The sequence below is a fragment of the Scyliorhinus canicula genome, chromosome 27, assembly GCF_902713615.1.
Source record: "Scyliorhinus canicula chromosome 27, sScyCan1.1, whole genome shotgun sequence".
Classification (NCBI taxonomy): domain Eukaryota; kingdom Metazoa; phylum Chordata; class Chondrichthyes; order Carcharhiniformes; family Scyliorhinidae; genus Scyliorhinus; species Scyliorhinus canicula.
In genome coordinates, this window is record NC_052172.1 from 5592296 (window position 1) to 5619762 (window position 27467).

A 27467-nucleotide genomic window follows, 5' to 3' on the forward strand; every position below is an offset into this window, starting at 1 on the left:
CCTGTGTGCCTGGCGCTGTGAGGTAGCAGTGCTAACCACTATGCCACCGTTAAGGAGGGAGCTGCAGGTCTTTGACCCAGTGACAGTGAGGGAACGGTGACACATTCCAACTCAAGAAGGTGAGCGACTTAGAGGGGAACCTGCAGGTGATGGTGACGCCATTCACCACCCTGACTTGGAAATATATCGGTCTTTCGGGGCAACACGGCGGCACAGTGGTCAGCACTACTGCCTCACGACGCTGAGGACCCAGGTTCAATCCCAGCCCAGGGTCACAATCATAGAACATAGAACATAGAACAGTACAGCACAGAACAGGCCCTTCGGCCCTCAATGTTGTGCCGAGCAATGATCACCCTACTCAAACCCACGTATCCACCCTATACCCGTAACCCAACAACCCCACCCCCTTAACCTTACTTTTTTTAGGACACTACGGGCAATTTAGCATGGCCAATCCACCTAACCCGCACATCTTTGGACTGTGGGAGGAAACCGGAGCACCCGGAGGAAACCCACGCACACACGGGGAGGACGTGCAGACTCCACACAGACAGTGACCCAGCCGGGAACCGAACCTGGGACCCTGGAGCTGTGAAGCATTTATGCTAACCACCATGCTACCGTGCTGCCCTGGGCAAATCCGTGTGGAGTTTGCACATTCTCCCCGTGTCTTCTTGGGTCTTACCCACACAACCCAAAAAAATGTGCAGGGTGGGTGGATTGGCCACGCTAAATTGCCCCTTAATTGGGAAAAAGAAGAATTGGGTGCTCTAAATTTATTTCAAAAGACAAAATTTAAAAATATCGGCCGTTTCTTCACTGTTGCCTTGTCAAAAACCTGGAACTTCTTCCCTAACAGCACAGTGGGTGTACCTACACCACATGGGCTGCAGCGGCTCAAGAAGGCAGCTCATCACCACCTTCTCAAGGGGCAATTAGGGATGGGCCTGTGACACTGATAACTTGGGGAACATTAAATGGATGATGAATCCTTTGTGAGTCGCCACCATAGCTGGATGCCAGTTTGTCTAGTTTGGGGTTAATGCTGAAACGCACGTTAAAACGATTAGAAATGTTGCTGAACAGGAGCGAGTAGCCACTTGTTCCCAATGCACCTTCGCACGGAATCTCCGTGGTGGGCACACCCGTGAAGGTCGATCAACCGGCCCAACACAGTCAGATCCCCTGGGTGTCATCAATCATTGAGGAGGTCAGGTTGCAGCTGGGAGGGACTTGTCACTCAGTGAGCACCAGCCCCTCCCCCCCCCCCCCCCCCCCCCCCCTCCAGGAGGCAGTATAAAGATGTTGACAGTACTCACTCGGCACTCTGTGCCTCCAGCTTCACCGCAGCACCATGAGTTGCGGATTTGGTAAGAGCAAAACATACGAGCATGTTTTAACACCATAGAGCGAATTATAATGTGGAGAGTTTGGGTTTAAGTTGCAATAATTAAATGTGGAGAGTCGGGTTTAAGTTGCAATAATTGAATGTACGGAGTTGGGTTTAAGTTGCAATAATTAAATGTGGAAAGTTGGGTTTAAGTTGCAATAATTAAATGTGGAAAGTTGGGTTTAAGTTGCAATAATTAAATGTGGAGAGTCGGGTTTATCATAGAATTTACAGTGCAGAAGGAGGCCATTCGGCCCATCGAGTCTGCATCGGCCCTTGGAAAGAGCACCCTACCTAAGCCCCACACCTCCACCCTATCCCTGAACCCCACCTCAGCTTTTTTGGACACGAGGGGCAATTTAGCACAGCCAACCCACCTAACCTGCACATCTTTGGACTGTGGGAGGAAACCGGAGTATCCGGAGGAAACCCACGCACACACACGGGGAGGATGTGCAGACTCCGCACAGACAGTGACCAAAGCCAGGATTCGAACCCGGGTCCCTGGAGCTGTGAAGGAACTGTGCTAACCACTGTGCTACCGTACCTGCCCTGTTTAAATTGTAATAATTTAATGTGGAGAGTTGGGTTTAAGTTGCAGTAATTTGCGTTTACGTTGTGTTCTTGCTTCCTGTTAGCACAGTGGGCTAAACAGCTGGCTTGTAATGCTGAAAAGTGCCAGCAGTGGGGGTTCAATTCCCGTACCGGCCTCCCTGAACAGGCGCCGGAATGTGGCGACTAGGGGCTTTTGACAGCAACTTCATTGAAGCCTACTTGTGACAATAAGCAATTATTATTATTATGTTGGAGTTAAATCGCTGGCTTTTAAAGCAGACCAAGGCAGGCCAGCAGCACGGTTTGATTCCCGTACCGGCCTCCCCGGACAGGTGCCGGAATGTGGTGACTAGGGGCTTTTCACAGTAACTTCATTGAAGCCTACTTGTGACAATAAGCGATTTTCATTTCATTTCATAACTTTCTTCAGTAATGTTAAATTGGGATTGGGGTTATGGATTAAGTAACTCAGTCGTTGCTGAACCCTGGCACTGGGAACGGGGAGCTTTACACAGCTCTGCCCTGTATGAACCCGAGGGAGGAGGGGGAGCCCTGACGATGGTGTTAGGAGCAATTATTGCAAAAGACAGGGTGAAGAGCAGGGTGTGTGAGCTGCCCGCATTTTGTAATATTGCCAAGGGGGCTAGTGAAGAATGATTAAAATCGATCGAGCAAACTGCTGGAAATGGGCGAAATTGAACCCAGAGGTCGGATATTCCCTGCAGTTTCTGAGACACTTTGAGTGCCGCATCCCGTCGCGTCCTATGTGTGAATATTCCTCTGTAAATTCTGCCTTTTTCCAATTATTGTCATCAAAATACTTCGGTACATGTGACAATAAATCAAATCAAATCAAATGAAATACTCGACTGAAGAAGCAATGTGCTCCTTGAACTGTGAAAGGTTCTTTGGGAACTGGCAGAGATTCGTACCATGACATCACCCTAGTGCTGAACTCAAGGCTCTATCCCATTCGTCCTTCAAACAGGAGGAGGCCATTCAGCCCCTTGAGCTGTTCTATCAGTCAATTGGAACGTACGTTCCCTCCACGCTGTTTACCCGCCTTTCAACTAAACAATTGCATTGACAGAGCATCTTTCTTTTGGAAAAACAAAATGTAGCGGAAATGACACAACTTTCTGAACAGGAACTTGATAAACTAAAATCTGACGTTGGGCCACATAATGGAGCGAGTATCTGGAAGGAAGGAATGGAAAGAGTTAGGGAGGATATTCCAGTCTTTTGGTAATGTTAATGGAGGCACAGTTACAATTGGATATGGAAGGGGAACCGGAATTAGATGAAAGCAGCCACCTCGGAAGGCATGGGAGTGGAGGAGGGAGAGGCGAGGCCAGAGAGGGATTTTGGGCAGGCAAACCGGGGTGAGAATTTTAAAAATCTGTGCGCTCTTTCGCCAAGAGCACATGGCCAATGAAGGAACGGTCAGGCTACTCTGAGCCAGAACATGGGAAGCACCGATCTGGATGACGTCACGTTTTTATGGAGGTCAGGAGGTCAGTGTGGTGAATGTGATTCACACCAGATTATAATCTGTATATACATGTGACTATATTGTAAGTGCAGTTGCACTCCCTGACCTGCAGGGGGAGTAGCTCTGGGAATGCTCGAGAGTTGTACGGGACTTCTCCCTTGGCTCCGCCTAGGACTCCTCCCCCGGGAGCTGCTGTATAAAGATCAGTGCCACAGGGTCAGCCGGCCAGTTCACCGAAAGTTCAACGGCTAACAGGCTGGCTCTGTTGAAAGTATATTAAAACCGCTATTCTAATCCTACAAGCGCATGTCCGTAGAATTGTTGGTTCCAACAGTCAGCCAGGCCTGTCCTCAAGTGGTCAAGCCTCCCGGCAACAAAGACATGAAACAAGGGATTTGCAGCACATGAATAGAGGCAGAGATGGAATATGATGCGGAGGAAGAATTAGGTTGGCACAAAGATGGTGCAGTTATGGGGTGCTCATCTTCGGGGTCAAATATTGGCACCAAACCTGTGAAGCTCTGGCGAAGCCTCAGGGAGTTGCGAGGGGCGGAATCACTGGTGGGGGAGTGGAGTTTCCCCATTATTTAATTGGAGGCAGTTAGGTAACTGGGAAACAGCGGAGGATTGGAGAGAGAGGTGGTTCTGAAGTCGAGCTGAGTATAGTCAGCGGACACGCGCTGTGCTTTCGGATGTTGTCACCGCTTGTGGCTATGGAATAAGAGGGGTCGAGGAGAGATCCTTGGGGGCAACGGAAGTAACAGTACCAGAACAGGAAGAGAAGCCATTGCAAGCGATTCAATAGCTCCGAATAGATGGTCAAGAATGGAAACTGGTGAACGCTCTAACCAGCTGGATTGACAGCGGAGAGGGACTAGAGAAGGGTGCTGCAGTCCGCTGCCCAGGGCATTTCCCTGAATGCTCTAATGTAACAAACACCTTTGTTGCCATTTTCAATTTTTCCTCACAACAGTGGTGATATGCATCATTGTAGATACACAAAGGGTTAATGTAAATACACTACGACTAAGTAACCACTAGGGGGAGCACCAGAGGTGTCATGACATGCAGACATACAGCTAATGAACACATAGAATAGGGCACGACCAATGGGCTGTCAAGACACCCAGAGGTGACACTACCACAAGGGGGGCAGTACACAACCCATATATAAGGACAGAGCACACATGCTCTGTCTCTTTCCACAGGCGACACATAGAGAGAAGGACAGGGGCAGATCAGAAGCATCACACCCACCACGTGGCTTAGAGCAGACTGGTTAGTTAGACTGAGTTACTACAGCAAGATTAGCAGGAGAGTCGAACTCATAGAGAACTGTGCTAACGGTTCAATAAATCACATTGAACTTCAAAGTCTGGAGTATCTTTTGGTCAAAGCTGCATTGAGTTGCGGCCTGTGTTATCCCAGAGTATATAACACAACAACAACCTCAACGGGTACCTGAGGGGGAGAGATTCCCCATAGCCCTGCATTCTGACAGTGGCACAGTGGTTAGCACTGTTGCCTCACAGCATCAGGGACCCCGGTTCAGTTCCGGACTTGGGTGACTCCGGTTTCATCCAACAGTCCAAAGTATCATAGAAACCCTACAATGCAATTGGAGGCCACTTGGCCCATCGAGTCTGCACTGACCCTCCAACCTATGCACCCCCCCTCAATAGAGAAGATGCGTAGAGAGATCAGTTCAGTCCATAAGAGGGTCATTCAGGACTCTGGTAACAGCGGAGAAGAAGCTGTTTTTGAATTTTTCATGTGCGTTCTCAGATATTTGTATCTCCTGCCCGAAAGGAGAAGTTGGAAGAGAGAATAACCCGGGTGGGAGGGGTCTTTGATTCTGCTGCTCGCTTTCCCCAAGGCAGCGGGAGGTGTTGACAGAGTCAATGGATGGGAGGCGGGTTTGTGTGATGGGCTGGGCTGTGTTCACGACTCTCTGTAGTTTATTACGGTCTTGGGCCGAGCAGTTGCCATACCAGGCTGTGATGCAGCCAGATAGGATGCTTTCTATGGTGCATCTATAGGGTGGGGGAGAGGGCCTGGATGGGATGCTGATTCAGAGGGCTGGTGCAGACCCGATGGACTGAATGGCCTTTTGGAAGCTCTTATTGAAGCTTCTTCCACTGATCATTTGCAACAACCAATATCCAATCAGGCTTATTGGATATTGGTTGTGAAGGGTGACCTCAGCTGAGGTCCCCAGGTGACCTCGGGCTCTGTCTGCAGATACACTATTTTGAATGTGACACGCAGCGTCCTGAGCCCAATATTGACCACTCCACCAACACCGCAAAAAAAAACAGATCATCTGGTCATCATCACGGGGGATCTGTGGGATCTTGCTGTGTAAATTGGCTGGTTGCATTTTCCACATTACACTCGGGCTGTGGAGTGCTTTGGGACATCCTGAGGTCGTGAAAGGCGCTACCGAAATGCACTTTCCAGAGGTCAGTTTGACTGATGTCGGTGTCAAAATACTTTTGTTGTGGATTGAAGCATTTCGATGCTTCTTTCAGGTGATCTGGACTTTTCCCACACCAATACCGTGGGCAGCACGGTAGCATGGTGGTTAGCATAAATGCTTCACAGCTCCAGGGTCCCAGGTTCGATTCCCGGCTGGGTCACTGTCTGTGTGGAGTCTGCACGTCCTCCCCGTGTGTGCGTGGGTTTCCTCCGGGTGCTCCGGTTTCCTCCCACAGTCCAAAGATGTGCGGGTTAGGTGGATTGGCCATGCTAAATTGCCCGTAGTGTCCTAATAAAAGTAAGGTTAGTGGGGGGGGGGGGGTTGTTGGGTTACGGGTATAGGGTGGATACGTGGGTTTGAGTAGGGTGATCATGGCTCGGCACAACATCGAGGGCCGAAGGGCCTGTTCTGTGCTGTACTGTTCTATGTTCTATGTTCTAATACCCACACACAACATCATGCTCCAACACTGCAGCCTGCTCAGAGACAGGGTGAGGCCGTACAGCCCCTCGAACCTGTCCTGACAGGCAATAACATCATGACTGACCTGTGACCCCCTGCTCAAGATACCTGCCGTTGGCTCATGTCATAGACTCCCTGCAGTGCAGAAGGAGGCCATTTGGCCCATTGAGTCTGCACCGACCCTCTGAGAGAGCACCCTGCCTCGACCCCATTCCTGTCACCCCACCTAACCCGCACATCTTTGGACTTGTGGGAGGAAACCGGAGCACCCGGAGGAAACCCACGCACACACGGGGAGAACGTGCAAACTCCGCACAGACAGTGACTCGAGGCTGGAATCAAAGCCGGGTCCCTGGCGCTGTGAGGCAGCAGTGCTAACCACAATTCCACAGTGCTGACAATATCCCCTAACACTGTTGGCTGACAAAAAAAAATCAACCTTCAATTTAAAATGAACAATCTGCTTCGCATCAATTCATGTTGATAGAATATTGTTCCCAACTACAATTAGCCTTTGTGTACAAGTGTTTCATATCATCCACTTCGACTCCCCCAGTCAGGAGAAATAGAGAGAAACATTCGCAGATACCAGCGCCCACCTTAAAATTTCAATCAAATTCACCCTGAACCTTTTCAATTACCAGGTACACAACCATGTAATTAATTCATGATTGGGAATTGATGGGTAAGCACTGTAGCATAGTGGTTAGCACAAATGCTTCACAGCTCCAGGGTCCCAGGTTCGAATCCCGGCTTGGGTCACTGTCTGGGTGGAGTCTGCACGTTCTCCCCGTGTGTGTGTGGGTTTCCTCCGGGTGCTCCGGTTTCTTCCCACAGTCCAAAGACGTGCAGGTTAGGTGGATTGGCCGTGCTAAATTGCCCTTAGGGTCCAAATTGCCGTGAATGTTGGGTGGGGTTATTGGGATAGGGTGGAGGTATGGGCTTGGGTAGGGTGCTCTTTCCAAGAGTTGGTGCAGACTCGATGGGCTGAATGGCCTCCTTCTGCACTGTAAATTATATGTAATTCAACTCTTATTTAATCCTTTCACTTTATTCTTTGTGTTGGAAAATAAATCATTAAAACACAACTATATTTCAAATGATTACGCTGTGCTTATTGTGATTTCAATTGTGGGAAAAACATCCTTTGGCACAAATGAAGACGAGGGTGGTTCGAACACGCCTGTTTAATGCTTTTGTGGTTTCAAAGCCAGGTGACGAGAGACGGGTTTTGGCATCACAGGTCCCCCATTTACATTTTCAACAATTAATAGGGAGAAGTTAACAGAAAGCAGGCCTCTGCCCTGTGAGACGTAAATAACCTAATCCAGTTCAGGCAGCCACTTTAATAGTTTCCTTGTTTAGAAGGAAGCGATTTATATGGTGAAACGTGTCTGCTAGATCAAAAATGGACCACTTTTGGATGGGATGCTGTGTTGACGGGCGGCAGGGTGGTCAGCACGGCTGCCTCACAGCTCCAGGGTCCCGGGTTCGATCCTGGCCTTGGGTCACTGTCTGTGCGGAGTCTGCACTTTCTCCCCGTGACTGCGCGAGTTCCCTCCGGGTGCTCCGGCTCCGGATGTGCAGGTTAGGTGGATTGGCCGTGCTGAATTGTCCCTTAGTGTCCCAAAGGTGAGGTGGGGGTTACTGGGTCACGGGGATAGGGTGGAGGCGTGGGCTTAAATCGGGTGCTCTTTCCAAGGGCCAGTGCAGACTCGATGGGCCAAATGGCCTCCATCTGCACTGTAGATTCTATGATTCTATGAGTGTCTATTTACTTTTTTTGAAAAATCATTCTTCGAATCACAGGCATAGAACCACGGAATTCCTACAGTGCTGAAGGAGGCCATTCGGCCCATCGAGTCTGCACTGACCCCCTGAGACAGCCCCTACCTAGCCCCATCCCTCCTCCCAATCCCCGTAACCCCTGCAATCTAACCTGCACATCTTTGGATCCTAAGGGGCAATTTAGCCTGGCCAATCCACCTAACCTGCACATCTTTGGAGTGTGGGAGGAAACTGGAGCACCCGGAGGAAACACGCTCACACGGGGAGAACGTGCAGACTCCACACAGACAGTCACCCGAGGCCGGAATCAAACCCAGGACCCTGGAGCTGAGGCAGCAGTGCTAACCACTGTGACACCGCGCCGGCATTTATTGCCTATCCCTAGTTGCCCTTGAAAAGGTGACAGTGAGTTCAACTTTTACTGAATTGCTGCAGTCCATGTACCATGTGTAAACCCACGGTGTTGGAGGACAGGGAGTTCCAGACTTTTACCCAGTGACGGTGAAGATACAGTGAGATATTTTTCAAAGGAGGAACGGTGTGAATCTTTAAAGGGAAATCAACCCTTCACAGAATTCCTACAGTGCAGAAGGGGGCCATTCGGCCCATTGAGTCTGCATCAACCCTCCGAAAGAGCACCCTAACCTAGGCCCACTCCTCCTGAGGTTTTCTGACCAACGCTGGTGTACATTTGGAAATTCATACCTCAAAATCATAAAACTAAAGATCCTTATGAGCAAAGCAAAACATTATCAGACTGCTGCACATTTGTGCCACTGAATCACAACAATGTTCCATCACAGTGGCTCTGATTGAATGTTATTATTAGAAATCATTAATTCCAAAAGAGAGACCCCTAGAAAGCAGTGGGCTGTCTACGGTGGGAGAGCAGAAAGAGATTGATTTGGAATTAGTACTGGTTTAGGATTGGGTGGGGAGAAGCAGGAACTGAAAGATGACAAGAGTTCGATTGACAAGAAAGAAAAACAGAGGAAACATATTTGGAAATAATTGGTTTGTGCTAAAATCTGCAGGTGAATGAACACAATGTGAAAGCAAGTTATACAATCACGGAAGATATTGGTAAAATGTGTCCTCATTGTAAATGAAGAATAGGGAGAAGTTTAGAATACACTTTGCTGGCTAATGTTCCACTGGTTGAGACCAGTTTTTGCACCTGTTTCTCATAAGGGTAGGGTTTGCTCCCAGTCAAAGGAATCTCTTTCAAAATCAAGACCGTGATTATCAGCTTACCCACCCTTGGGAAAAATGCAGCATATAATCACGAATAGGGAGTGAGAAGTCAGCCAAGCAAATTCTCCAATTTAAATAATATACACCAGCGGCCGGCCCTCCCTTGCAAACCAAATGGAATCAGATCGAGTTCATAAATTGTCACTTTTTAAAAAGAAAACCAGTTGATTTGTCAGAATCAAGTTGCTGCGATTTAATAAACATTATACCATCAATAACTTAATGCCAAAATGAGTCAGGTTATGCCACATGTCCCTCACTATTATGAGGCACAGACGCCTCTTTATTTGTACTTTGGACAACCATTAAGGGCATGTCAATACCTGGGATATTTTGACCACACCTTCAGTCACCTCCCTACATTAGCCAAACTCCGTACCTGTCTCACAGCATTGCCCAGTCGTGGAACTCTCAGAAGTTTCGCGCTGAGGACAAACTTTATTTTCCCAAGGATTTGAAGACAAATCGTGCGCCTCTTTGTCTTCACTCGACTGGCTCAACACAGTTAATTATGGGTAAGTGCGGATCTTCATGGGATGAGGGTTCGGTAACTGACCATTCCATTTCTCAGTGGGAATTCTTTCTGTTAATCTCAATTTTTGTGCAGCTTGTACGCACTCTTGTGAAAGTTGTGTTTTTAAGACTGGTGAACTGGGTTCAGTGATAGCAGCATTAGGCTGTTGGAAGGTTTTCTTACGTTGTGGGTTAGTTAGAGAATTGTACCGCCCTGCAGGAGCCCATCGTGCCTCTTTACAAGAGCTATCCATGGAATATCGACCGTGCAGAAGGAGGCCATTTGGCCCATCAAGTCTGCACCTACCCTCTGAAAGAGCACCCTACCCAGGCCTACTCCCCCTGCCCTATCCTCGTAACTCTACCTAACCCGCACATCTTTGGACTGTGGGTGGAAACCCACGCAGATACGGGGAGAACGTGCAAGCTCCACAGAGACAGTCACCCGAGGCTGGAATCGAACCCGAGTCCCTGGCGCTGTGAGGCAGCAGTGCGAACCACTGTGCCACCGTGTTGCCCAATTAACCACGCAACTCTTCCCCCTGTTAGTAGCCCTTCAGAAAGTTACGATTGAATCTGCTTCCACCGTCATTTCTGAAATCTGCAATTCAGATCACACCTCACTGCATTTATGTATTTTCAAAAATCTTGTGTGACGGGGCAGCACTGTAGCACTGTGGATAGCACAATGGCATCACAGCGCCAAGGTCCCAGGTTCGATTCCGGCTTGGGTCACTGTGCGGAGTCTGCACATCCTCCCCGTGTGTGCGTGGATTTCCTCCGGGTGCTCCGGTTTCCTCCCACAGTCCAAAGACGTGCAGGTTAGGTGGATTGGCTGTGCTAAATTGCCCTTAGTGTCCAAAATTGCCCTTAGTGTTGGGTGGGGTTACTGGGTTATGGGGATAGGGTGGAGGTGTTGACCTTGGGTAGGGTGCTCTTTCCAAGAGCCGGTGCAGACTCGATGGGCCGAATGGCCTCCTTCTGCACTGTAAATTCTGTGAAAATCTATGAAAATCAAAACGGAGATAGATATAGTCTTGATTAAAAAAACAGGGATATGGGAAACAGGTAGGGAGGTGGATTTAATACCAGGAAGAGATCAGTAATCTGATTGTTGGTACGGCTTGAAGGGCTGAACTGCCTAATTCCTCTGTTCCTATGTTGTTGCTGTCCTCTGAACCCATTGGTTTAAAAGAAACAATTCTTGAGCCTCTGTTTGACCGCTAACTGCGTAACCCGGGTGCTATTTTACAATTGTTGAGTTCAGTTCTGAAATGTCTCCTTGTTTTGGAAACAGATTTGGAGAAGTCTTGTGATAAGGTTAAGGAGAAAGAGAAGTGTGAGACGAAGAAAGGAAAAATCAAGGAGAATAAAAAGGTAACAGATCATTCCCATGCCCGTCTCTACCATTCTGTTTCCAGTTCCTCAACGAGTCACAATGTACACATGAACATATCTGTTACAGAGTGTTCTTGTGAGCCTTTCCCCTCTGTAATTGTCTTGCTGGTGTTTTACTGAGGGTTCTGAGCATGCGCGAGCTCTGGGCGAGCTATTGCAGTCTGTAGTCTAAACTCCAATGAGTATGACCCTAGACCTGCTTTACGAGAGGTGCTGTTTCCATCGTTATTACACTCCCTACTAGTCTTCTGAGTTATGGTTCGTGTTATTTATTGATATAAACAAGTTCCTTCTTTTGAACAACACACTCGAATACCTTCTGAAAAATGAAAAATGAAAATGAAATGAAAATCGCTTATTGTCACGAGTAGGCTTCAATTAAGTTACTGTGAAAAGCCCCTAGTCGCCACATTCCGGCACCTGTCCTGGGAGGCTGGTACGGGAATTGAACCCGCGCTGCTGGCCTGCTTGGTCTGCTTTAAAAGCCAGCGATTTAGCCCAGTGAGCTAAACCAGCCCCAAAGCCCCTAGTCGCCACATTCCGGCGCCTGTTCGGGGAGGCGGACCTTCTAGTGTGGTCTCCAGTACCACAATACGAACATACGAATTACGAGGAGGTGGTGGCATAGTGGCATTGTCACTGGGCTAGTAATCCAGAGACCCAGCTCTGGGGAACCCGGTTCGAATCCCACCATTGCAGATGGTGGAATTTGAATTTGTTAAGGGCAGCACGGTAGCATTGTGGATAGCACAATCGCTTCACAGCTCCAGGGTCCCAGGTTCGATTCCGGCTTGGGTCACTGTCTGTGCGGAGTCTGCACGTTCTCCCCGTGTGTGTGCGTGGGTTTCCTCCGGGTGCTCCAGTTTCCTCCCACAGTCCAAAGATGTGCAGGTTAGGTGGATTGGCCATGATAAATTGGCCCTTAGTGTCCAAAATTGCCCTTAGTGTTGGGTGGGGTTACTGGGTTATGGGGATAGGGTGGAGGTGTTAACCTTGGGTGGGGTGCTCTTTCCAGGAGCCGGTGCAGACTCGATGGGCCAAATGGCCTCCTTCTGCACTGTAAGTTCTATGATGAAGAGCAGGACTATGCCATTCAGTGAGATCATGGTTGACCTGACCAATCTACTGACAACCTTTCATACTATCTTGTTAATCAAGAAACAACCTAGCTCTGCCTTTGAAGGTTCTGCTTCCAATGCCTTCAGAGGGAGAGAGTTCAAGAGACTCATGTTCCTCCAAGAGAAAACAATTCTCCTAATCTCTGTCTTAAATGGACGACAGTGACCCCTAGTTCTAGATTCTCCCACGAGAGGATACATCCACCCTGTCAATATCCCTCAGGATCTTGTGTTTCAATCAAGTTGCCTCTTATTCCAAGTCTAGCCTGTCCACCTTACCTCATAAGCCAACCCTCTCACTCCTGGTATTAGTCTATGAAACTTTTTCAGAACTGCTTCAATGTATGTACACCCTACCTCGAATAAGGAGATCAATACTGTGCGCAATTCTCCAGACGTGGTCCTACCTCTGCCCTGTATAACTGAAGCATAACCTCCCAACTTTTATACTCAATTCCCCTCACAGTAAACAGTAACATTATATTAGCTTAGGGCAAACAACGTTTTCTTTTGGTGTGGGCGTGTTTGTGTCTCTCTCTATCTTTAGGTTGCTAATAGCAGGAATGTGAAGTCACTCACTCATCCATTCCCATTATAAAACTGTTGTTACGAAGGTCTTCTGCACTGCCTTAGCTCTCAGACTTAGAAGCTTGTTTGCTGTAAACTTGGCCTTCAGGCTTGGTGGCGGGAAACTGGCCTGTTCACTTTCTGAGACTGCTAGATGGTAACTGCCTCTCTTTGCTTCTCGTTCCTGGGCAATTATACCTTTGTTGCTCTTTGATTATGCTTTCTATGTATTTTGGTTGTCTGCACATCAAATTAATTAACATATGTATATCTCAGAGACCTTCCCAACTGACTATAACCTGTTTCTCCTCCATAAACTGCTCACGCTTGATTATGTAATCTGGCATTCTAAACTCATTACCAGGAGAGACACAGACCAATCGAGGCCCTTTGATATGGTCTACCCATGTCTCCAAGTGGATTCATGAAAGAGTAGAGTGAACGAGGGTCACCAGGTGGCTCTAATACAAAGAAAGTTGCCACCCAGGTTAATAGGGCTGTTAAGAAGGCATATGGTGTGCTAGCCTTTATCAGTAGGGGGATTGAGTTTCGGAGCCACAAGGTCATGCTGCAGCTGTACAAAACTCTGGTGCGGTCGCTCCTGGAGTACTGCATGCAGTTCTGGTCACCACATTATAGGAAGGATGTGGAAGCTTTGGAAAGGGTTCAGAGGAGATTTACTAGGATGTTGCCTGGTATGGAGGGAAGGTCTTATGAGGAAAGGCTCAGGGACTTGAGGTTGTTTTCGTTAGAGAGGATAAGGCTGAGAGGTGACTTAATAGAGACATATAAGATAGTCAGAGGGTTAGATAGGGTGGACAGTGCGAGTCTCTTTCCTCGGATGGTGATGACCAACACGAGGGGACATAGCTTTAAATTGAGGGGTGGTAGATATAGGAGAGATGTCAGAGGCAGTTTCTTTACTCAGAGAGTAGTAGGGGTGTGGAACGCCCTGCCTGCAACAGTAGTAGACTCGCCAACTTTAAGGGCATTTAAGTGGTCACTGGATAGACATATGGATGAAAATGGAATAGTGTAGGTCAGATAGGCTTCAGATGGTTTCACAGGTCGGCGGAACATCGAGGGCCAAAGGGCCCGTACTGCGCTGTAATGTTCTATGTTCTATGTTCTAAAGAAAAGTACAGCACAGGAACAGGCCCTTCGGCCCTCCAAGCCTGCGCTGACCATGCTGCCCGGCTAACTTAAAACCTTCTACAGTTCCGGGGTCCGTATCCCTCTATTCCCATCCTATTCGTGTATTTGTCAAGATGCCCCTTAAATGTCACTATCGTCCCGGCTTCCACCACCTCCTCCGGCAGCGAGTTCCAGGCACCCACTACCCTCTGTGTAAAAAAAACTCCCCTCGCACCTTAAACCTATGTCCTCTACTAATTGACTCTTCCACCCTGGGAAAAAACTTCTGACTATCCACTTTGACGATGCCCCATATAATTTTGTAGACCTCTATCAGGTCGTCCCCCCCCCCCCCCCCCCCCCCCCCCCCCCCCCACCACCAACCTCTGTCGTTCCAGTGAGAACAAACCGATTTTATCCAACCTCTCCTCACAGCTAATGCCCTCCATACCAGGCAACATCCCTAGTAAAACTCTCCTGTACATGCAGCTTATTTCACTCCTGCTTGTTTAACTCGTTCAACGTCATTCCTATCAATTAAGCTTGTGCGATGAGTTTTTTTAAAAAAAGGGAAAGATATATTTTTGTGTTCGAGAGTTTGTCTTCAAGGAAGTCCCACGTCGAAACTGATTGCAGAAACCCTGAACCCTCGAACCTGTTGCTCGATGCATTCCAGGGTGTGTCCAATTGTGCAAATTGTTCACGTAAAGATGGCTCATTTTGGCCTATTGATGTGGCACTGGATCCCTTTTATTCCCCCCCCCCCCCCCCTCCAATCATTTGTCTATTCCCTCTCATTGCCTTGTCTACTTTTCCAGCACCTAGTAAATTCCATTTAAAATGAGTTCATGGACTGTCCTTGTACAACCCATTTGTAGCGTGGAATTTAAAATTCCAAATGCCCTGCGTGTGCACAGATACATTTCTGTGATTTTACTTGTTGGGGGGGGGGGGGGGGGGGGGATGCAAACAGGAAAATGAATTTGAGCCCACATTCAGATTGTCCATGATCGTATCGAGTGGCAGATCAGGCTCTAAGTAGACCATTCGCCACTCTTGCTCCTATCTTGTATGTCCGTATAAATTGTGACCTTCCGGTTAAATCCCCACCAATCAGCTCTCCCCTCAAAGGGGAAAGCAGCCTATGGTCATCTGGGACTGTGGCGACTACTTTTACCTTGCTTTTCATACTTCTCTCTCCCTCTCTCTCTCTTCCCCCCCCCCCCCCCCCCCCCCCGCCCCCCCCCCCCCCCCCAAATAATGGACTTGCCCAAGACTGGGCCTCGTCCGCCGATTGTGGCCCCCATTCGGGTCACACAAAAGGTTCAGCTCATTATCTTACGTTGCAGAACATAACCGGCATGATCAGGATCACATTGCTCTTGGGACAAAGTTGAAAGAAAGACGCATTCACTTTACACTATCTCCAGATGGCTTCAGGTGCTTTTCAGCCAATGGGGAGCTTTTTAAAGTAACTCTTGCCACGTCGGGAAATGTGGAAACTAATTGGTGGACAGCTAGATTCGCCAAATCAATCAATACACGGCTAAGAGCAAAGGGATTGCTGACGAAGCATTTGTCTCACCCAGTGATTGATGGGTTAAATCATTCAAAGAACCTTTCACTCCTGACATGTCAACAACCATTTTTGCACAATCCTTAATCCCAGATTACGTTCCAGGAGGAAAGGTCAGATTTGTTGGTGAAACGCCCATCCGTGTATAAGCGGGTCCAAACTCTCATTGATTCAATATCGTGACTCACCCTGTGCAATGATACAGCCGTTGGCTTGTTGATTTGGAACATTGCCACAAAGCGCTGTTGTCAAAATAGACTTTTGTTCTAAAGGTTGTTTAAATGGGGTATCGTGGGTTTCCCAGGTTGAATTTCTCAGGGACAATTGCCCCATTCTTCCTTCCCTTCCTCTTCGGAATGTGTCATTGGCGTTAATCTAACCCTCAGTATTACCGGAGCAACTATTCTTAATAGAACATAGAACATAGAACAGTACAGCACAGAACAGGCCCTTCGGCCCTCGATGTTGTGCCGAGCAATGATCACCCTACTCAAACCCACGTATCCACCCTATACCCGTAACCCAACAACACCCCCTTTAACCTTACTTTTTAGGACACTACGGGCAATTTAGCATGGCCAATCCACCTAACCCGCACATCTTTGGACTGTGGGAGGAAACCGGAGCACCCAGAGGAAACCCACGCACACACGGGGAGGATGTGCAGACTCCGCACAGACAGTGACCCAGCCGGGAATCGAACCTGGGACCCTGGAGCTGTGAAGCATTTATGCTAACCACCATGCTACCGTGCTGCCCTGTAATCTAATCTAATGTGTTAATGTCTGCTCGCCATCCCCAGCCATTGGAGAACTTTCTACCATAGCAAATTAAGAGTAGATTGTCTGCCTTCTTCCCTGTCCCAGTTGTTTCAGACACTGAGCGAATTGGTTCCCTAATGTTTCCCTGAGCCACAGTACCCATTTCAACATTGTCTTGGGAAGAAATCTGTTTTAATGATTGTCCTCGGCCAAGATTGGGATCTGCAGCTGTATCATTGCACAGGGTGAGTCACCGTGTTTAATCATGGAGTGCAGAACGAGGCCATTTAGCCCATCGATTCTGCAGCAACCCTCCGAAAAAGCACCCTACCTAGGCCCACTCCCTCACCTACACATCCTTGGACACTAAGGAGCAATTTATCACGGCCCATCCACCTAACCTGCACATCTTTGGGCTGTGGGAGGAAACCGGAGCTCCCGGAGGAAACCCACGCAGACACGGGGATAACGTGCAAACTCCACACAGTCACCCAAGACCGGAATTGAACCCGGCTCCCTGGGGCTGTGAGGCAGCAGTGTTAACCACAGTACCTCCAGGCCTCCCTGGGATGAATGGGAGTTTGGACCTGGTTACACTCCCAGGGCATCACCAGCAACAAACCTTTGTTCTGGAGCCTAACTTGGGATGAAGAAGGATTTAGTTGCTTCTTCATAGAATCCCTACATTTGGCCCATCAGGTCTGTACGAACATTCTGAAAGATCACCCTACCGAAGCTCACTCGGTATAACCCATAACCCCACCTAATCTTTGGAAATGAAGAGGCAGCATGGTAGCATTGTGGATAGCACAATCGCTTCACAGCTCCAGGGTCCCAGGTTCGATTCCGGCTTGGGTCATTGTCTGTGCGGAGTCTGCACATCCTCCCCGTGTGTGCGTGAGTTTCCTCCGGGTGCTCCGGTTTCCTCCCACAGTCCAAAGATGTGCGGGTTAGGTGGATTGGCCATGATAAATTGCCCTTAGTATCCAAAATTGCCCTTAGTGTTGGGTGGGGTTACTGGGTTATGGGAGATAGGGTGGAGTTGTTAACCTTGGGTAGGGTGCTCTTTCCAGGAGCCGGTGCAGACTTGATGGGCCGAATGGCCTCCTACTGCACTGTAAATTCTATGATCCACCTAACCTGCACATCTTTAGATTGTGGGAGGAAACTAGAGCACCCTACTTTACACAAAGTGGAGGAAATAATTTGGGTGCAGAAAGGTTCCACGTGCAGACAACGTAATAAGCACCAGATGATCAGTTTTTGAGGGTTAATATTGGCCAAGACATCAGGGCTTCCCTGGCTGTCTTCAAACAGGGCTGCAGATCTTTTACGCCCATCTGAACGAACAGATTTGCTATGTGAAAAAATGAATGAAAAATGAAAATCGCTTATTGTCACGAGTAGGCTTCAATGAAGTTACTGTGAAAAGCCCCTAGTCGCCACATTCCGGCGCCTGTCTGGGGAGGCTGGAATGGGAATCGAACCGTGCTGCTGGCCTGCTTGGTCTGCTTTAAAAGCCAGCGATTTAGCTCAGTGAGCTAAACCAGCCCCTATGTGGTCTCCCACAAAAGATAGCACCTCCGACAATGCAGCGCCCGCCCACGGGACCACACTCGGGAGTGGCAGCCTGGAATCTGTGATGAGTCACTGGCCTCAACCTGACGGAGGGGCGACGCAGGAAGCTGTGGGCAGCAAGGGGGAGACCTGCAGAATGAAAATTCCTGGCAACCAAACTGATCCAAATGACTGATCCTGAGTCTTTTACTTTCCTTGCAGAAGGGAGAAGGCAAATCGTCTTCCAGCTCTAGTAGCTCATCCAGCTCCAGCAGCAGCTCGGAGAGTGAGGGGAAAGGCAAGGTAAGCAGAATCGATTGTCATTGGACTTCAAACTGCGAAGGAATGAGGGGTGGGATGGGAAGAAAGAGGTGGCCCCTCTTCGCTTTGCTGGGATTTGCCTCTTGCCCCCTCACATCACCTGTTTTGTGGTTTGCCGCCCTGTACATGTGAGAGTACCTTTAAGAAATGGATGTTTAAGAAATGTACCTTTAAGAAATGCGTGTTTATCAGTGATGTCAGTGTGTGGGTGGCGCTGGGCTGTCTGTCAGCTTTTTGCTTTCATTTTAGGCTGGTTGCTGCAGGGTGTGTTTTAGTTTCGTTTTCAGAGCTGGATAGCTGCAGTCACAGCCTGAAGGTGTATTGGAGTCTCTCTCTCTGTAACCTAAAGACTGTAAGTCGATCCTGGTGATTTAAAACTAATAACAGTCGTGACTTTAACCTGATATGCTTCTGGTAAAAGGTGTTTTAAGTCTTATGGATGGTAAAAGGAAAGCTTAAAGGATTACTTAGTGTTGTATTCTCTGCAGGTTGTATTTGAATTAATGTTTGCTAAGTTGTTCACTGTATGTTTTGAAAAGTTAACTTGAGTTCATAGAATAAACATTGTTTTGCTTTAAAAAATACTTTTCCATTTCTGCTGTACCACACCTGCAGAGTGGGCCGTGTGCTCCCCATACCACAATCTATTAAAGGTTGTGGGTCAGGTGAACTCCATGATACACTTTGGGGTTCTCTAAACCCTGGCCCATAACACATGTTAGTTCCACCCTTTTAAAAAATAAATTTAGGGTGGCCAATTCATTTTTCCAATTAAGGGACAATTTAGCGTGACCAATCCACCTACCCTGCACATCTTTGGTTAGAACATAGAACATAGAACATAGAACAGTACAGCACAGAACAGGCCCTTCGGCCCTCGATGTTGTGCCGAGCAATGATCACCCTACTCAAACCCACGTATCCACCCTGTACCCGTAACCCAACAACCCCCCCCCTTAACCCTACTTTTTAGGATACTACGGGCAATTTAGCATGGCCAATCCACCTAACCCGCACATCTTTGGACTGTGGGAGGAAACCGGAGCACCCGGAGGAAACCCACGCACACACGGGGGGGACGTGCAGACTCCGCACAGACAGTGACCCAGCCGGGAATCGAACCTGGGACCCTGGAGCTGTGAAGCATTTATGCTAACCACCATGCTACCGTGCTGCCCCTAGTTCCACCCTTAAGAAGAGTTGAACAAAGCATTAAAAACTGCTGCTTTCCTGGCTCAGTGCATCTCGGGCATTGTTTTGGGCCCCGACGCAGACTGAGTGGTGCAGCCTGGTTTTCCCACACTTATAGTTGCAGCAAGGTACGAGAGTGTAATCTAAAGCAATTTAAACGAGCACTTGGTAAGCTACAGGCCATGTGCTGGAAAATAGGATTAGGATAGGTGCTTGATGGCTGGCATAGACCGGATGGGCCAAAGGGCCTCTTTCCGTGCTGTAAAACTCTACGGGTGGGATTTAGCGCGTGGGATCTAGCAGGCCTAATTCAGGGGCGTAAATCCCATCATGGCCAAGAAATCCCACGAGAGGCCGAAAATAGGATTTGTGCTGGTGAGATTTCCTGATTGGATTCTTCCCATTGAACTAACGTGTACTTGGCCTGGTTAATGCTGCTTCTTCAGCCCTCATTCAATCTTTCCATCCAGCGGGCGTGACGTCACGCCAGCGGGAATTACCACTGCTTTTTAATAAATGGGGACCAGGTCACACGACCTCCGAGAGGGAGGGAGGGGGTGAACACCCCTCTCTCCACTGAGGCTGTCCAAGTCAATGAGAGTCAAGGACGTTTAACAGGCGTCTTGACAAATACATGAATAGGATGGGAATAGAGGGATATGGACCCCAGAAGTGTAGAAGGTTTTGGGCAGCGTGGTTGGTGCAGGCTTGGAGGGCTGAAGGGCCTGTTCCTGTGCTGTACTTTTCTTGTTTGGTGTCCGGGCCTGAATTGAAGTGCCCAATAATAGATCGAGATCTAGGTGCTTGTTAATTGAACCCAGTTTAGATTGTGAACTTATACAACCTGACCTGCTCACTGACACCCAGTTCAGACCAGTGAATAAAGCAGAGCAAATATCCTCACCCATCCATCGATCAGGGAGAGCTTTCACAAATGATTTTGATGAAGGTGAAATGACATTTTCTCCCTCTTACAAAAGGTATCATAAACTCCAATTCATAAATACAATTATCATTGAACATTCAAACATTCTGGTCCAATAAAGACATGCAGAGTGCCGACTGTAAAATGGAAGTGACGCTGTTCCAGTCATGAAGATTGTATTAATAATAATAATCTAATAACCTTTATCATTGTCACAAGTAGATTTACATTAACATTGCAATGAAGTTACTGTGAAAAGTCCCTGGTCGCCACATTCCGGCGCCTGTTCAGGGAGGCCGGCACAGGAATTGAACCCACGCTGCTGGTTTTGGTCTGCATTACAAGTCAGCTGTTTAGCCCACTGTGCTAAACGAGTCACACACAAAGATATGCGGGTTAGGTGGATTGGCCATGCTAAATTGCCCATTAGGGGTCCAGGGATCAGCCGGTAGGTTGTGGGGTTCCGGGGATGGGGTAGGATGGACATGAGTACAGTGTCAATTCGAAAGGGTTGATGCAGAATCGATGGGCCGAATGGCCTCCTTCTGCACTGTAGAGTTTCTATAAACTCTGATGGCATCAGCCACTCTGTGCTTGAAGTCCTGAAAGCATTTGAGGTGCTGAGGGGTCTGTATTCCAAAGCTACACATTGCTGATCCCATTGATTCCAGCCCACTCCACTCAGATCCTGATCGAATGGGAAGATGATAGAATCCCTACAGTGAAGAAGGAGGATATTCAACACATCGAGTCTGCACCCTACCTGGGCCCAATGCCCCGACCTGCAATCCCTCCCTCAGAGTGAATTTACCTTGGACTGTGGGAGTAAACCCACGCAGAAACGGGCGGAGACGTGCAAACTCCACACAGAGTGACCTGAGTTCGGAATCGAACCTGGGTCCCTGGTGCTGAGGCAGCAGTGCTGACTACAGTGCCACTACCCCAGCACTTTTCTCAGGTATGTTTCTGCTGCCGTTCCTCTTTGACAAAACTAATTTGATCCCCAAGGCCCTAAAATAACCACTCTCAGCTGGCTGCTTAACCCCATAGTGCAAGTTGCAATGCTGTGCAACGTATCTGCCACACACCCATGTATCTGGCATTTTGCCAGGCACACACCTTTTCCTGAATATAAAAAGAAATGCTCGCCACTCAATTTGTTGGCTTGTTGAACTTGGATTGCTAAATAACTAAAGGTCTGTAACCTTATCCCACAAGAGTGCTCGAGGCATATTTGGGTGTGGTAGTCAAATAGCAGAATGTCATTCTGCTTTGTAAATGGAATGGAATCTGATCCTACCCTGATGCACTTGGCTGCATTCACTGGTTTATTTATGCCATTGGTAATAAAGCCCGTAAAACTAGTCTCAAAAGGATTAATTAAACTAAGAGATTACCGGATTTGTGATGTTCTTTTGGGAGCCTTTCGAAATCTGTTTTTGGGGCAGCACAGTAGCACAAGTGGATACCACTGTGGCATCACAGCACCAGGGTCCCAGGTTCGATTCCCTGCTGGATTCTATGTGCAGTCTGCACGTTCTCCCCATGTCTGCGTGGGTTTCCTCCGGGTGCTCCCGTTTCCTCCCACAGTCCAAAGACGTGCAGGTGAGGTGGACTGGCCATGATAAACTGCCCGTAGTGTCCAAAAAGGTTAGGTGGGGTTATTGGGTTACAGGGATAGGGTGGAAGTGAGGGCTTAAGTGGGTCGGTGCAGACTCGATGGACTGAATGACCTCCTTCTGCATTGTATGTTCTATGTTTCTTGTCGCCCAATAAAACGTGTATTTGGGGGCGGTAATGAACTTGGAAGCCAGGAGATGCTGGGATGTCTGGGTGTGACTCTGCACAATCTTGCCAGGGAGGTGTGTAGATCGTATCCCCTCACTTTCTAATTCCAGCTATTTGCATTACAGAGCCCGGGTCCTCAGCGCTGTGAGGCAGCAATGCTAACCACTGCGCCACCGTGCTGCCCCCATCATTAGTCTTTTAATTCCACATTTGTATTAAATCACCATCTGCCGTGGTGGGATTGGTACCTAGAGCATTATCCGGGTCTCTGGATTACTAGTCCAGTGACAATACCACTACGGCACTGCCTCTCTGTGTCCCAAAGACAGCCAGATCATATCAAACATGTCCTCTTGGCTAATCAAAGCAAAAAATACTGTTGTGCTGGAAATCTGAAATGAAAACCGAAAATGCTGGCAGCATCTTTGGTGAGAGAGAAACAGAGCTAACGGTTCATAGAATTTCATAGAATTTACAGTGCAGGAGGAGGCCATTCGGCCCATCGAGTCTGCACCGGCTCTTGGAAAGAGCACCCTACCCAAGGTCAACACTTCCACCCTATCCCCATAACCCAGTAACCCCACCCAACACTAAGGGCAGTTTTGGACACGAAGGGCAATTTATCATGGCCAATCCACCTAACCTGCACATCTTTGGACTGTGGGAGGAAACCGGAGCACCCGGAGGAAACCCACGCACACACGGAGAGGATGTGCAGACTCCGCACAGACAGTGACCCAAGGCCGGAATCGAACCTGGGACCCTGGAGCTGTGAAGCATTTGTGTTATCCACAATGCTACCATGCTGCCCGTTTCGAGTCCGTACGTCTCTTCTACGTCTTTTGGCTGTTCGCAACAAGCAATGGCCATGCTTGCAAACTTCAAAAGTGTCCAACATGAAATGCATTTCCACATTTAAACATCTGACAAACAATTCTGAATGTCCTCATAATTCTACTGACCACCGATTAAGATTATTAGTTGGGCTCACAGTGTGACACCATTGTGCGTGCTACAAACTACAACTATTAATACACAGAGACTTGTTCTTTGCAGGCAGGAAGAAGATGAACACACATTGCACTTATTTGAACTCAACAAAATGGGCAACAGCCATTTTCTCCGACAATGCGATGACCAGAGTCAATCTGCCTGGTCTGGATTCAAACAAGCTTGATGATTAGCTCAGTCGTTAATTAACTGGTAGAGGTGTTGCCATGGAGAATGCACCAATCAGAGGCCAATTGGCACTCGTCTGAACAAGTATAACCGTTGTTCCCTTTGCATTTGGTAATCTTGCAAATGACTTGATGAGTCCAAGATGGAAAGCTTCGACATGACTTTTTTTTTTATACAAGTTCTGTCTGACTAAATGCCTGTTAATTTTTCTTTTGTTAAGAGGACTTGTGCTTTACACCTACTGAAGTACAGTTGAAGTGTAGACGCTGGTGTAAATGTAGGACACATTCGTCAATTTGTGCATAGGAAGCTCCCACAAACAGCAATGTAATAGGGACCAAATCAACTCTAAAGGTGTTATTTGATTTTTTTTTACATAGAATTTACAGTGCAGAAGGAGGCCATTCGGCCCATCGAGTCAGCACTGGCTCTTGGAAAGAGCACCCTACCCAAGGTCAACACCTCCACCCTATCCCCATAACCCAGTAACCCCACCTAACACTAAGGGCAGTTTTGGACACTAAGGGCAATTTATCACGGCCAATCCACCTAACCTGCACATCTTTGGACTGTGGGAGGAAACCTGAGCACCCGGAGGAAACCCACGCGCACACGGGGAGGATGTGCAGACTCCGCACAGACAGTGACCCAAGCCGGAATCGAACCTGGGACCCTGGAGCTGTGAAGCAATTATGCTATCCACAATGCTACCGTGATGGATAAATAGTGGCCGGCATTCCAGGATGATCTCCCATGCTCTTCTGCAAAATAGTGCCCTGGGACATTTAATATCCGCCATAAACAGATAGCTTCTTGGTTAACTGTCGGATCTGAAAGCATCTCTGACAGTGCAGTGTGCTTCTGATACTGAACCGCGTGCGCTGGCCACAATCTGACCCAATTTCTTCACTTGTTCTTCGGGAAGGCAGGGTGCTAGAGTGGTTAGCACCGCTGCCTCACAGCATCGGTGGAGACACGATGGGCTGAAAGGCCTCCTTCTGCACTGTAGGGATTCTATGCTGTGCCATGCTGCACAGAATGAGGGTGCAGTGTTGGACTGTTTTGATTTCCATATGGGGAGCTCCTTAAAAATCTTACCGTGCCTACCTTAGGTCTTAAACCCAAAATGGTTGAAATGAATAATAGTTTCATTTAGTCTCCACCGTTAAAGATGTAAAATAGAATCTGCAGGGCAACTGATACCCTTTTATTAGTCACCCATTATCCATGTTGTTGATCCTTACTCTATGGAACCTGGCCTTTTGGGCTACTTAAATCGACTGATGCAGGTTCAAATTCCATTGGGTAGCGATGTTTCAATTGCATTTTGGGCAAAAATGTTGGCATATTTTTGATCCTTCACCAGATAATGTCAGACAATGTTTGTTTTACTACCATTTGACTGGGCCCTAAGCTCTAAAACTCTCAAATTTCTCTAATTTGTGTGGCATTATCATAACTGTAAGGGTTAATGTAATGTTTAGGTCAACCACTAGAGGGAGCTAGATGTGCAACTACATAAGGCATCGATGCTAAGCCTTGTGGGTGAGAGGTTGAGGAGAAAGCTAGAGGACAGACTGGAGGAAAGAGTGAGTGAGAGCAGATCATAGTTAATGTAATAGTGTAAAGATTAGTCGATGAGTGTGGATTATATGTTTATTATCAACTGTGTTTTATATTGGAGTAGGTGTCAAATCCAATTAAGTAGTGTTAATAAATTTATAGCATTGTTCATTTTAAAAGCTACTTGTTGTCTTTGTGAACATTACGCCAACCACCCTAAAATTAGCAACACAAATAACACCACACTTTGCTTTTCCTTTTTAAATTCCTTTTCCAATTAACGGGCAATTTAGCGTGGCCAATCCACCTATCCTCCGCATCTTTGGGTTGTGGAGGTGAGACTCATGCAGACATGTTCAGTTTTGGTCTCCTTACTTGAGAAAGGACATACTGGCTCTGGAGGGTGTGCAGAGGAGATTCACCAGGTTAATCCCAGAGCTGAAGGGGTTGGATTATGAGGAGAGGTTGAGTAGACTGGGACTGTACTCATTGGAATTTAGAAGGATGAGGGGGGGGATCTTACAGAGACATAAAAAATTATGATGGGAATAGATAGGATAGATGCGGGCAGGTTGTTTCCACTGGCGGGCGAAAGCAGAACTAGGGGGCATAACCTCAAAATAAGGGGAAGTAGATTTAGGACTGAGTTTAGGAGGAACTTCTTCACCCAAAGGGCTGTGAATCTATGGAATTCCTTGCCCAGTGAAGCAGTTGAGGCTCCTTCATTAAATGTTTTTAAGGTAAAGATGGATAGTTTTTTGAAGAATGAAGGGATTAAGGGTTATGGTGTTCGGGCCAGAAAGTGAAAGTGAAGCTGAGTCCACAGATCAGAGCAGCCATGATCTCGTTGAATGGTGGAGCAGGCTCGAGGGGCCAGATGGCCTACTCCTGCTCCTAGTTCTTATGTTCTTATGACACAGGGAGAATGTGCAAACGCCGTATGGACAGTGACCCAGGGCTGGGATTGAACCCTGGTAATTGGTGCCGTGTGGTCGCCCATTATCACCTACTTTCCAACCAAGCTTTTGGTCACTTGCCATATTATCTCCATGTGGCTTGGTGTGAAAGATTTTAATTAACGCTCTTGTGAAGCATCTAGGGGTGTTTTACTCTGGTCAAGTTGTCACAACAAGAGTTCCATTGTGATAGCAGTGGATCAGGAATGGTGAAGAGATTCCAAGTGAGTGTTGTGGTGTATAGCAGCAGTGGTAAACATTTGGGTGTGGAACATAATGCAAATCTGGGAGCCATTCGTAGAATGAATGAGCGAAATCAGTCAAGTACGTGTGGATTGATGGCGACTCAGTTTCCATAAGTTCTCAATTCTGAGTTGGAGGTTGACAGCCGGATCAGATTGGGAACGCCGTACTCTGCCTCGAGATGGGGAATTTTTTGGAAAAAGAGTTGCTTTGTTTTCCAACTCTATTGGAGAGCATTTGAACATTGGAGTCAGCCATACCGATTCCAACCCTTGCTTATCCAGGCACTACTGTGGCTCATCCATAATTACAGTCCGAAGACAACGAACTGGGTACAATGATTTTTTTAAATTTTAACTGACCCCTTTTTTCTTTTCACCCAACAGTGTCCTGGTGAAAAGAAGGTGAAGAAACAAAAGAAAAAGAAGGAGAATAAAAGCAAGGAAGGACACCATAAGCATAAACCTTGCAAATAATGGCAGCAAAAGCATTTGGAGAAGTGACATTTTTTGCATTTGTTCCTGTATCTAATGTCTTGGCCTTTCACTTATTTTTAGAATAAGTTTTCTGAAATATCATTGTTTAATCGCGTCAGTATGAACTTACTGCTTCATAGAAAGATCTAAATATTAACTTTCAGCAATGGAGTTGCCTGATTATTAAAAAAATATTCTGACTAACCAGCATTTGTGATGCAATTTCTTCAATACAAACTCAAAACTTCAGAAAAAGACTTGAGAAACTACAGAGTCATGAACGCAGCCCAGTCCATCACGCAAACCTGCCTCCCATCCATTAACTCTGTTTATAACCTCCCACTGCCTTGGGAAAGCGGGCAGCACAATCAAAGACCCCTCCCACCCGGGTTATTCTCTCTTCCAACCTCTTCAATCAGGCAGGAGATACAAAAGTTTAAGAACACGCGCTAACAGGTTCAAAAACAGCTTCTTCCCCACTGTTACCAGAGTCCTGAATGATCCTCTTATGGACTGAACTGATCTCTCTATGCATCTTCTCTACAGTTGTAGCACTACACTCTGTATGCTTCACCCGATGTCTATGTATTTACATTATGTATCGGTCGTATGTCCAATGTTTTTCATGTATGGAGTGACCTGCCTGGACTGCACGCAGAACTTTTTACTGTACCTCAGAACATGTGACAATAAATCTAAAAGGACATTGGCCCCACTGATTGGGGGTAGCTCAGGTTCGAAGTTTTCAGGAGGTGCAATTCTTCGCTTGTGATCCAGG

At 47.6% G+C, this 27467-nt stretch overlaps 1 protein-coding gene across 2 annotated transcripts; it reads left to right on the top strand.

The window, feature by feature from the left end:
* The first annotated feature begins 1268 nt into the window (after positions 1-1268).
* Positions 1269-26893, top strand: LOC119957937 (corepressor interacting with RBPJ 1-like). 2 transcript variants are annotated; one of them, XM_038786154.1, is made up of 4 exons: positions 1269-1373; positions 11234-11313; positions 18270-18350; positions 26600-26893. In XM_038786154.1, exons 1-4 carry the CDS (start codon positions 1358-1360, stop codon positions 26687-26689), a joined length of 267 nt encoding a protein of 88 aa, XP_038642082.1. In that variant the 5' UTR covers positions 1269-1357; the 3' UTR covers positions 26690-26893. The 2 variants fall into 2 exon arrangements, with proteins under 2 accessions (XP_038642082.1, XP_038642083.1); XM_038786155.1 differs by lacking the exon at positions 1269-1373 and adding an exon at positions 9720-9938.
* The last annotated feature ends 574 nt before the right edge of the window (positions 26894-27467 follow it).